Source organism: Carcharodon carcharias (assembly GCF_017639515.1).
Source record: "Carcharodon carcharias isolate sCarCar2 chromosome 38 unlocalized genomic scaffold, sCarCar2.pri SUPER_38_unloc_8, whole genome shotgun sequence".
Lineage (NCBI taxonomy): Eukaryota > Metazoa > Chordata > Chondrichthyes > Lamniformes > Lamnidae > Carcharodon > Carcharodon carcharias.
In genome coordinates, this window is record NW_024470812.1 from 295,231 (window position 1) to 307,297 (window position 12,067).

Sequence of the window (12,067 nt, forward strand, 5' to 3'; positions counted from 1 at the left end):
AGAGGGGGACAGAGAGAGAGGAAGAGAGGGGGACAGAGAGAGAGGAAGAGAGGGGGACAGAGAGAGAGGAAGAGAGAGAGAGGAAGAGAGGGGGACAGAGAGAGAGGAAAAGAGGGGGACAGAGAGAGAGGAAGAGAGGGGGACAGAGAGAGGATGAGAGGTGGACAGTGTGAGGAAGAGAGGGGGAGAGAAAGAGAGGAAGAGAGGGGGACAGAGAGAGAGGAAGAGGGGGGGACAGAGAGAGAGGGAGAGAGAGGGACAGAGAGAGAGGGAGAGAGAGGGACAGAGAGAGAGGGAGAGAGGGGGACAGAGAGAGAGGAAAAGAGGGGGACAGAGAGAGAGAGGGAGACAGAGAGAGGAAGAGAGGAGGACAGAGAGAGGAAGAGAGGGGGACAGAGAGAGGATGAGAGGTGGACAGTGTGAGGAAGAGAGGGGGAGAGAAAGAGAGGAAGAGAGGGGGACAGAGAGAGAGGAAGAGAGGGGGACAGAGAGAGAGGAAGAGAGGGGGACAGAGAGAGGGGGAGAGAGAGGGACAGAGAGAGAGGGAGAGAGAGGGACAGAGAGAGAGGGAGAGAGGGGGACAGGAGAGAGAGGAAAAGAGGGGGACAGAGAGAGAGAGGGAGACAGAGAGAGGAAGAGAGGCGGACAGAGAGAGGAAGAGAGGGGGACAGAGAGAGGAAGAGAGGGGGACAGAGAGAGGAAGAGAGGGGAACAGATAGAGGAAGAGAGGAGGACAGAGATAGGAAGAGAGGAGGACAGAGAGGAAGAGAGGGGGACAGAGAGAGGAAGAGAGGGGGACAGAGAGACAGGAACAGAGGGGGACAGTGTGAGGAAGAGAGGGGGAGAGAGAGAGAGGAAGAGAGGGGGACAGAGAGAGAGGAAAAGAGGGGGACAGAGAGAGAGGAAGAGAGGGGGACAGAGAGAGGGGGACAGAGAGAGGATGAGAGGTGGACAGTGTGAGGAAGAGAGGGGGAGAGAAAGAGAGGAAGAGAGGGGGACAGAGAGAGAGGAAGAGGGGGGGACAGAGAGAGAGGGAGAGAGAGGGACAGAGAGAGAGGGAGAGAGAGGGACAGAGAGAGAGGGAGAGAGGGGGACAGAGAGAGAGGAAAAGAGGGGGACAGAGAGAGAGAGGGAGACAGAGAGAGGAAGAGAGGAGGACAGAGAGAGGAAGAGAGGGGGACAGAGAGAGGAAGAGAGGGGGACAGAGAGAGGAAGAGAGGGGAACAGATAGAGGAAGAGAGGAGGACAGAGATAGGAAGAGAGGAGGACAGAGAGGAAGAGAGGGGGACAGAGAGAGGAAGAGAGGGGGACAGAGAGACAGGAACAGAGGGGGACAGTGTGAGGAAGAGAGGGGGAGAGAGAGAGAGGAAGAGAGGGGGACAGAGAGAGAGGAAGAGAGGGGGACAGAGAGAGAGGAAGAGAGGGGCACAGAGAGAGAGGAAGAGAGGGGGACAGAGAGAGGGGGACAGAGAGTGAGGAAGAGAGGGGAACAGAGAGAGAGGAAAAGAGGGGGACAGAGAGAAAGGAAAAGAGGGGGACAGAGAGAGAGAGGGAGACAGAGATAGGAAGAGAGGGGGACAGAGAGGAGGACAGAGAGAGGAAGAGAGGGGGACAGAGAGAGGAAAGAGGGGAACAGAGAGAGGAAGAGAGCAGGACAGAGATAGGAAGAGAGGGGTACAGAGAGAGGAAGATAGGGGGACAGAGAGAGGAAGAGAGGGGGACAGAGAGAGAGGAAGAGTGGGGGACAGAGAGAGGAAGAGTGGGGGACAGAGAGAGGAAGAGTGGAGGACAGAGAGACAGGAAGAGAGTGGGACAGTGTGAGGAAGAGAGGGGGAGAGAGAGAGAGGAAGAGAGGGGGAGAGAGAGAGAGGAAGAGAGGGGGAGAGAGAGAGAGGAAGAGAGGGGGACAGAGAGTAAGAGAGGAGGACAGAGAGAGGAAGAGAGGGGGACAGAGAGAGAGGAAGAGAGGGGGACAGAGAGAGAGGAAGAGAGGGGGACAGAGAGAGAGGGAGAGAGAGAGAGGAAGAGAGGGGGACAGAGAGAGAGGGAGAGAGGGGGACAGAGAGAGAGGGAGTGAGGGGGACAGAGGGAGAGGGAGAGAGGGGGACAGAGAGAGAGAGGGGGACAGAGAGAGAGGGAGTGAGGGGGACAGAGGGAGAGGGAGAGAGGGGGACAGAGAGGAAGAGAGGAGGACAGAGAGAGGAAGAGAGGGGAACAGAGAGAGGAAGAGAGGGGGACAGAGAGCGAGGGGGGGACAGAGAGAGAGGGGGGGACAGAGAGAGAGGAAGAGAGGGGGACAGAGAGAGAGGGAGAGAGAGAGAGGAAGAGAGGGGGACAGAGAGAGAGGAAGAGAGGGGGACAGAGAGCGAGGGAGAGAGGGGGACAGAGAGAGAGAGGGGGACAGAGAGAGAGGGGGGGACAGAGAGAGAGGGGGACAGAGAGAGAGGAAGAGAGGGGGACAGAGAGAGAGGGAGAGAGAGAGAGGAAGAGAGGGGGACAGAGAGAGAGGAAGAGAGGGGGACAGAGAGAGAGGGAGAGAGAGCGAGGCAGAGAGGGGGACAGAGAGAGAGGAAAAGAGGGGGACAGAGAGAGAGGAAGAGAGGGGGACAGAGAGAGAGGGGGACAGAGAGAGGGGGACAGAGAGAGAGGGGGACAGAGAGAGAGGAAGAGAGGGGGACAGAGAGAGAGGAAGAGAGGGGGACAGAGAGAGAGGGAGAGAGGGGGACAGAGAGAGGAAGAGAGGAGGACAGAGAGAGGAAGAGAGGAGGACAGAGAGAGGAAGAGACGGGAACAGATAGAGGAAGAGAGGAGGACAGAGATAGGAAGAGAGGGGTACAGAGAGAGGAAGAGAGGGGGACAGAGAGAGGAAGAGAGGGGGACAGAGAGACAGGAAGAGGGGGGGACAGTGTGAGGAAGAGAGGGGGAGAGAGAGAGAGGATGAGAGGGGGAGAGAGAGAGGAAGAGAGGGGGACAGAGAGAGAGGAAGAGAGGGGCACAGAGAGAGAGAAAGAGAGGGGGACAGAGAGAGGGTGATAGAGAGAGAGGAAGAGAGGGGGACAGTGAGTGAGGAAGAGAGGGGAACAGAGAGAGAGGAAAAGAGGGGGACAGAGAGAGAGAGGGAGACAGACAGAGGAAGAGAGGGGGACAGAGAGGAAGAGAGGAGGACAGAGAGAGGAAGAGAGGAGGACAGAGAGAGGAAGAGAGGGGAAGGAGAGAGGAAGAGAGGGGAACAGAGAGAGGAAGAGAGGGGAACAGAGAGAGGAAGAGAGGGGAACAGAGAGAGGAAGAGAGGAGGACAGAGGTAGGAAGAGAGGGGTACAGAGAGAGGAAGAGAGGGGGACAGAGAGAGGAAGAGAGGGGGACAGAGAGAGAGGAAGAGAGGGGGACAGAGAGAGAGGAAGAGAGGGGGAGAGAGAGAGAGGAAGAGGGGGGAGAGAGAGAGAGGAAGAGAGGGGGAGAGAGAGAGAGGAAGAGAGGAGGACAGAGAGAGAGGAAGAGAGGGGCACAGAGAGAGAGGAAGAGAGGGGGACAGAGAGAGGGGGATAGAGAGAGAGGAAGAGAGGGGGACAGAGAGTGAGGAAGAGAGGGGAATAGAGAGAGAGGAAGAGAGGGGGACAGAGAGAGAGGAAGTGGGGGGGACAGAGAGAGAGGAAGAGAGGGGGACAGAGAGAGAGGAAGAGAGGGGGACAGAGAGAAGGGAAAAGAGGGGGACAGAGAGAGGAAGAGAGGGGAACAGAGAGAGAGGAAGAGAGGGGGACAGAGAGACAGGAAGAGAGGGGGACAGAGAGAGAGGAAAAGAGGGGGACAGAGAGATTGGAAGAGAGGGGGACAGAGAGAGAGGAGGACAGAGAGAGGATGAGAGGGGGACAGGGAGAGAGGGGGACCGAGAGAGGGGGGACAGTGAGAGAGGAAGAGAGGGGGAGAGAGAGAGGGGGACAGAGAGAGAGGAAGAGAGGGGGGCAGAGAGAGAGGGAGAGAGGGAGACAGAGAGAGTGCAAGACAGAGAGAGAGGAAGAGAGGGGGACAGAGAGAGAGGGAGTGATGGAGGCAGAGAGAGAGGGGAATACAGAGAGAGGGGGACAGAGAGAGAGGAAGAGAGGGGGACAGAGAGAGAGGGAGAGAGGGGGACAGAGAGAGAGGGAGAGAGGGGGAGAGAGAGAGAGGAAGAGAGGGGGACAGAGAGAGAGGAAGAGAGGGGGACAGAGAGAGAGGAAGAGAGGGGCACAGAGAGAGAGGAAGAGAGGGGGACAGAGAGAGGGGGACAGAGAGTGAGGAAGAGAGGGGCACAGAGAGAGAGGAAGAGAGGGGCACAGAGAGAGAGGAAGAGAGGGGGACAGAGAGAGAGGAAGAGAGGGGCACAGAGAGAGAGGAAGAGAGGGGGACAGAGAGAGAGGAAGAGAGGGGCACAGAGAGAGAGGAAGAGAGGGGGACAGAGAGAGGGGGACAGAGAGTGAGGAAGAGAGGGGAACAGAGAGAGAGGAAAAGAGGGGGACAGAGAGAAAGGAAAAGAGGGGGACAGAGAGAGAGAGGGAGACAGAGATAGGAAGAGAGGGGGACAGAGAGGAGGACAGAGAGAGGAAGAGAGGGGGACAGAGAGAGGAAAGAGGGGAACAGAGAGAGGAAGGAAGCAGGACAGAGATAGGAAGAGAGGGGTACAGAGAGAGGAAGATAGTGGGACAGAGAGAGGAAGAGAGGGGGACAGAGAGAGAGGAAGAGTGGGGGACAGAGAGAGGAAGAGTGGGGGACAGAGAGAGGAAGAGTGGAGGACAGAGAGACAGGAAGAGAGGGGGACAGTGTGAGGAAGAGAGGGGGAGAGAGAGAGAGGAAGAGAGGGGGAGAGAGAGAGAGGAAGAGAGGGGGAGAGAGAGAGAGGAAGAGAGGGGGACAGAGAGTAAGAGAGGAGGACAGAGAGAGGAAGAGAGGGGGACAGAGAGAGAGGAAGAGAGGGGGACAGAGAGAGAGGAAGAGAGGGGGACAGAGAGAGAGGGAGAGAGAGAGAGGAAGAGAGGGGGACAGAGAGAGAGGAAAAGAGGGGGACAGAGAGAGAGGAAGAGAGGGGGACAAAGAGAGAGGAAGAGAGGGGGACAGAGAGAGAGGAAGAGAGGGGGACAGAGAGAGAGGGAGAGAGGGGGACAGAGAGAGAGGGAGTGAGGGGGACAGAGGGAGAGGGAGAGAGGGGGACAGAGAGGAAGAGAGGAGGACAGAGAGAGGAAGAGAGGGGAACAGAGAGAGGAAGTGAGGAGGACAGAGATAGGAAGAGAGGGGTACAGAGAGGGGGGGACAGAGAGAGAGGAAGAGAGGGGGACAGAGAGCGAGGGAGAGAGGGGGACAGAGAGAGAGAGGGGGACAGAGAGAGAGGGGGACAGAGAGAGAGGAAGAGAGGGGGACAGAGAGAGAGGGAGAGAGAGAGAGGAAGAGAGGGGGACAGAGAGAGAGGAAGAGAGGGGGACAGAGAGAGAGGGAGAGAGAGAGAGGCAGAGAGGGGGACAGAGAGAGAGGAAAAGAGGGGGACAGAGAGAGAGGAAGAGAGGGGGACAGAGAGAGGAAGAGAGGGGGACAGAGAGAGAGGGGGACAGAGAGAGGGGGACAGAGAGAGAGGGGGACAGAGAGAGAGGAAGAGAGGGGGACAGAGAGAGAGGAAGAGAGGAGGACAGAGAGAGGAAGAGAGGAGGACAGAGAGAGGAAGAGAGGGGAACAGATAGAGGAAGAGAGGAGGACAGAGATAGGAAGAGAGGGGTACAGAGAGAGGAAGAGAGGGGGACAGAGAGAGGAAGAGAGGGGGACAGAGAGACAGGAAGAGAGGGGGACAGTGTGAGGAAGAGAGGGGGAGAGAGAGAGAGGATGAGAGGGGGAGAGAGAGAGGAAGAGAGGGGGACAGAGAGAGAGGAAGAGAGGGGCACAGAGAGAGAGGAAGAGAGGGGGACAGAGAGAAGGTGATAGAGAGAGAGGAAGAGAGGGGGACAGTGAGTGAGGAAGAGAGGGGAACAGAGAGAGAGGAAAAGAGGGGGACAGAGAGAAAGGAAAAGAGGGGGACAGAGAGAGAGAGGGAGACAGACAGAGGAAGAGAGGGGGACAGAGAGGAAGAGAGGAGGACAGAGAGAGGAAGAGAGGAGGACAGAGAGAGGAAGAGAGGGGAAGGAGAGAGGAAGAGAGGGGAACAGAGAGAGGAAGAGAGGGGAACAGAGAGAGGAAGAGAGGGGAACAGAGAGAGGAAGAGAGGAGGACAGAGGTAGGAAGAGAGGGGTACAGAGAGAGGAAGAGAGGGGGACAGAGAGAGGAAGAGAGGGGGACAGAGAGAGAGGAAGAGAGGGGGACAGAGAGAGAGGAAGAGAGGGGGAGAGAGAGAGAGGAAGAGGGGGGAGAGAGAGAGAGGAAGAGAGGGGGAGAGAGAGAGAGGAAGAGAGGAGGACAGAGAGAGAGGAAGAGAGGGGCACAGAGAGAGAGGAAGAGAGGGGGACAGAGAGAGGGGGATAGAGAGAGAGGAAGAGGGGGACAGAGAGTGAGGAAGAGAGGGGAATAGAGAGAGAGGAAGAGAGGGGGACAGAGAGAGAGGAAGTGGGGGGGACAGAGAGAGAGGAAGAGAGGGGGACAGAGAGAGAGGAAGAGAGGGGGACAGAGAGAAGGGAAAAGAGGGGGACAGAGAGAGGAAGAGAGGGGAACAGAGAGAGAGGAAGAGAGGGGGACATAGAGAGAGGAAGAGAGTGGGACAGAGAGACAGGAAGAGAGGGGGACAGAGAGAGAGGAAAAGAGGGGGACAGAGAGATTGGAAGAGAGGGGGACAGAGAGAGAGGAGGACAGAGAGAGGATGAGAGGGGGACAGGGAGAGAGGGGGACCGAGAGAGGGGGGACAGTGAGAGAGGAAGAGAGGGGGGCAGAGAGAGAGGAAGAGAGGGGGACAGAGAGAGAGGAAGTGGGGGGGACAGAGAGAGAGGAAGAGAGGGGGACAGAGAGAGAGGAAGAGAGGGGGACAGAGAGAAGGGAAAAGAGGGGGACAGAGAGAGGAAGAGAGGGGAACAGAGAGAGAGGAAGAGAGGGGGACATAGAGAGAGGAAGAGAGTGGGACAGAGAGACAGGAAGAGAGGGGGACAGAGAGAGAGGAAAAGAGGGGGACAGAGAGATTGGAAGAGAGGGGGACAGAGAGAGAGGAGGACAGAGAGAGGATGAGAGGGGGACAGGGAGAGAGGGGGACCGAGAGAGGGGGGACAGTGAGAGAGGGAGTGATGGAGGCAGAGAGAGAGGGGAATACAGAGAGAGGGGGACAGAGAGAGAGGAAGAGAGGGGGACAGAGAGAGAGGAAGAGAGGGGAACAGAGAGAGAGGAAGAGAGGGGGACAGAAATAGAGAAAGAGAGGGGGACAGAGAGAGAGGAAGAGAGGGCGACAGAGAGAGAGGAAGAGAGGGGGACAGAGAGAGAGGAAGAGAGGGGGACAGAGAGAGAGGAAGAGAGGGGGACAGAGAGAGAGGAAGAGAGGGGGACAGAGAGAGAGGGGGACAGAGAGAGGAAGAGAGGGGGACAGAGAGAGAGGAAGAGAGGGGGACAGAGAGAGAGGAAGAGAGGGGGACAGAGAGAGAGGAAGAGAGGGGGACAGAGAGAGAGGAAGAGAGGGGGACAGAGAGAGAGGAAGAGAGGGGGACAGAGAGAGAGGGGGACAGAGAGAGGAAGAGAGGGGGACAGAGAGAGAGGAAGAGAGGGGGACAGAGAGAGAGGAAGAGAGGGGGACAGAGAGAGAGGAAGAGAGGGGGACAGAGAGAGAGGGAGGGGGACAGAGAGAGGAAGAGAGGGGGACAGAGAGAGAGGAAGAGAGGGGGACAGAGAGAGAGGAAGAGAGGGGGACAGAGAGAGAGGGAGAGAGGGGGACAGAGAGAGGAAGAGAGGGGGAGAGAGAGGAAGAGAGGAGGACAGAGAGAGGAAGAGAGGGGGACAGAGAGAGAGCAAGAGAGGGGGACAGTGCGAGTGGAAAAGAGGGGGACAGAGAGAGAGGAAAAGAGGGGGACAGAGAGAGAGGAAGAGAGGGGGACAGAGAGAGAGGAAGAGAGGGGGACAGAGAGAGAGGAAGAGAGGGGGACAGAGAGAGAGGGGGACAGAGAGAGGAAGAGAGGGGGACAGAGAGAGAGGAAGAGAGGGGGACAGAGAGAGAGGAAGAGAGGGGGACAGAGAGAGAGGAAGAGAGGGGGACAGAGAGAGAGGGAGGGGGACAGAGAGAGGAAGAGAGGGGGACAGAGAGAGAGGAAGAGAGGGGGACAGAGAGAGAGGGAGGGGGACAGAGAGAGGAAGAGAGGGGGACAGAGAGGGGGGGACAGAGAGAGAGGAAGAGAGGGGTACAGAGAGCGAGGGAGAGAGGGGGACAGAGAGAGAGGGGGACAGAGAGAGAGGAAGAGAGGGGGACAGAGAGAGAGGAAGAGAGAGAGAGGAAGAGAGGGGGACAGAGAGAGAGGAAGAGAGAGAGAGGAAGAGAGGGGGACAGAGAGAGTGGAAGAGAGGGGGACAGAGAGAGAGGAAAAGAGGGGGACAGAGAGAGAGGAAGAGAGGGGGACAGAGAGAGAGGAAGAGAGGGGGACAGAGAGAGAGGGGGACAGAGAGAGAGGAAGAGAGGGGGACAGAGAGAGAGGAAAAGAGGGGGACAGAGAGAGAGGAAGAGAGGGGGACAGAGAGAGAGGAAAAGAGGGGGACAGAGAGAGAGGAAGAGAGGGGGACAGAGAGAGAGGAAGAGAGGGGGACAGAGAGAGAGGGGGACAGAGAGAGAGGAAGAGAGGGGGACAGAGAGAGAGGGGGACAGAGAGAGAGGAAGAGAGGGGGACAGAGAGAGAGGAAAAGAGGGGGACAGAGAGAGAGGAAGAGAGGGGGACAGAGAGAGAGGAAAAGAGGGGGACAGAGAGAGAGGAAGAGAGGGGGACAGAGAGAGAGGAAGAGAGGGGGACAGAGAGAGAGGAAGAGAGGGCGACAGAGAGAGAGGAAGAGAGGGGGACAGAGAGAGAGGAAGAGAGGGGGACAGAGAGAGGGAGAGAGGGGGACAGAGAGAGAGGAAGAGAGGGCGACAGAGAGAGAGGAAGAGAGGGGGACAGAGAGAGAGGAAGAGAGGGGGACAGAGAGAGAGGAAGAGAGGGGGACAGAGAGAGAGGAAGAGAGGGCGACAGAGAGAGAGGAAGAGAGGGGGACAGAGAGAGAGGAAGAGAGGAGGACAGAGAGAGAGGAAGAGAGGGGGAAGAAGGGAACTGAAGGATGAAGGATGGGAGAGAGAGAGAGAGAGAGAGTCAGGGAGAGCGTCCAGCAGGGAGAGCGAGTTACCTGATAGCAATGCAGGCTTGGCTGGTCTGCTGGGCAGGGGTGCTGGGTGAGGAGGGTGGGGAGGGAGAGCGGTCCCTTTGACCACTGGATCTGTGAAGACAAAATGGGAGAGGGGAACACAGCTTAGATACACAGTTCAGAACCAACCCTGCTCACCAGAGCTTTACACTGTATCTAACCCCTTGCTGTACCTGTCCTGGGAGTGTTTGATGGGGACGGTGTAGAGGGAGATTTACTCTGTATCTAACCCCGTGCTGTACCTGTCCTGGGAGTGTTTGATGGGGACAGGGTATAGGGAGATTTACTCTGTATCTAACCCCTTGCTGTACCTGTCCTGGGAGTGTTTGATGGGGACGGTGTAGAGGGAGATTTACTCTGTATCTAACCCCGTGCTGTACCTGTCCTGGGAGTGTTTAATGGGGACGGTGTAGAGGGAGATTTACTCTGTATCTAACCCCGTGCTGAACCTGTCCTGGGAGTGTTTGATGGGGACGGTGTAGAGGGAGATTTACTCTGTATCTAACCCCGTGCTGAACCTGTCCTGGGAGTGTTTGATGGGGGACGGTGTAGAGATCAGCACTCACAGGCTCAGATTCAAGTCTCCGTCCTCCTCCGAGTCGGAGTACAGCCCACTCCACCTGGCCCGTGTGGACAGCCGCTTCCTCTTCCGGCCCGACCTCCTCTGCGACTCACTCTCTCCGTCCGGATCATCCTCGGAATCTGTGGGTGAACAGTGAGATCCTTAGCCCGAACCCTCCCCGTGGTGTCCAGACAGCTCGGGGCAAGCCCAGCTCGAAACGGGCAGCTTACACCCCACAGACTCTCTCCCTCTCACAGAGTGCGCTGGGCAATTTAGACACTAACACTGACACGGCACACGAGGCCATTCTGCCCATCACCCCCCCCCCCCCCCCCTTCCCGTGCTGGCTCTCCGGGTAGAGCTATCCAATCGATCCCACTCCCTCCTCCTGCTCTCCCTCCCCATCCCCCCCATCGCCCTGTGAATTTTCCCCCTTCCAGCGTTTCTCCGATTCCCCCATTCTGAGTGTTCCTATTGAATCTGCTTCCACCCACCTTTCAGGCAGCATCTTCCAGATCATAACAACTCGCTGGGTCCCACAAACCCTGTCCCCATCTCCGCAACCCCCCCACACACACACACACAACACACCCTCCAACTCTGGTTCTTATCCCAATCACCTCCGATCCCTGTCCCTCTGGTTTCCCCTCCCTCCTGTCATCGGGATCGAGGGAACGAGGAGGAAACTGTTCCCAATCATTTCCGACATGGTTTGAGACAGACAGGGGGAGGGAGGGAGCCAGGGACAGGGGGAGGGAGGGAGGGACGGACAGGGGGAGGGAGGGAGCCAGGGACAGGGGGAGGGAGGGAGGGACGGACAGGGGGAGGGAGGGAGCCAGGGACAGGGGGAGGGAGGGAGGGACGGACAGGGGGAGGGAGGGAGGGGCAGGGGGAGGGAGGGAGGGACGGACAGGGGGAGGGAGGGAGGGGCAGGGGGAGGGAGGGAGGGACGGACAGGGGGAGGGAGGGAGGGGCAGGGGGAGGGAGGGAGGGACGGACAGGGGGAGGGAGGGAGGGGCAGGGGGAGGGAGGGAGGGACGGACAGGGGGAGGGAGGGAGGGGCAGGGGGAGGGAGGGAGGGACGGACAGGGGGAGGGAGGGAGGGGCAGGGGGAGGGAGGGAGGGACGGACAGGGGGAGGGAGGGAGGGACGGGGGGAGGGAGGGAGGGACAGAGAGGGGGAGGGAGGGAGGGGCAGGGGGAGGGAGGGAGGGACAGAGAGGGGGAGGGAGGGAGGGGCAGGGGGAGGGAGGGAGGGGCAGGGGGAGGGAGGGAGGGACAGAGAGGGGGAGGGAGGGAGGGAGGGGCAGGGGGAGGGAGGGAGGGACAGAGAGGGGGAGGGAGGGAGGGGCAGGGGGAGGGAGGGAGGGGCAGGGGGAGGGAGGGAGGGACGGACAGGGGGAGGGAGGGAGGGACAGAGAGGGGGAGGGAGGGAGGGGCAGGGGGAGGGAGGGAGGGAGGGAGGGAGGGACGGACAGGGGGAGGGAGGGACAAGGGGAGGGAGGGACAGGGGGAGGGAGGGAGGGACAGGGGGAGGGAGGGAGGGAGGGAGGGAGGGACAGGGGGAGGGAGGGACAAGGGGAGGGAGGGACAGGGGGAGGGAGGGAGGGACAGGGGGAGGGAGGGAGGGAGGGAGGGAGGGACGGGGGAGGGAGGGACAGGGGGAGGGGGGGAGGGACAGGGGGAGGGAGGGAGGGAGGGAGGGAGGGACAGAGGGAGGGAGGGAGGGACGGACAGGGGGAGGGAGGGACAAGGGGAGGGAGGGACAGGGGGAGGGAGGGAGGGACAGGGGGAGGGAGGGAGGGAGGGAGGGAGGGACAGGGGGAGGGAGGGAGGGAGGAAGGGAGGGACAGAGGGAGGGAGGGACAGGGGGAGGGGGGGAGGGACAGGGGGAGGGAGGGAGGGAGGGAGGGAGGGACAGAGGGAGGGAGGGACAGGGGGAGGGAGGGGGGGAGGAAGGGAGGGACAGGGGGAGGGACGGACAGGGGGAGGGACAAGGGGAGGGAGGGACGGGGGGAGGGAGGGGGGGAGGGAGGGAGGGAGGGAGGGAGGGACAGGGGGAGGGAGGGACAAGAGGAGGGAGGGACAAGGGGAGGGAGGGAGGGACGGACAAGAGGAGGGAGGGAGGGGCAGGGGGAGGGAGGGAGGGAGGGACAGGGGGAGGGAGGGAGGGGCAGGGGGAGGGAGGGAGGGACGGACAGGG

The 12,067-nt window shown here is 59.7% G+C and overlaps 1 protein-coding gene across 1 annotated transcript in view; it reads right to left on the reverse strand.

The window, feature by feature from the left end:
* Positions 1-12,067, reverse strand: part of LOC121274845 (nuclear factor of activated T cells 2 interacting protein) — a 300,955-nt gene that overhangs the window by 139,599 nt on the left and 149,289 nt on the right. The window contains exons 4-5 of the mRNA XM_041182216.1: positions 9,870-10,005; positions 9,286-9,375 (exon numbers count right to left, since the gene is read on the reverse strand). Coding sequence (XP_041038150.1) covers positions 9,286-9,375; positions 9,870-10,005 — 226 coding nt within the window. The remainder of the gene's footprint in view (positions 1-9,285; positions 9,376-9,869; positions 10,006-12,067) is intronic.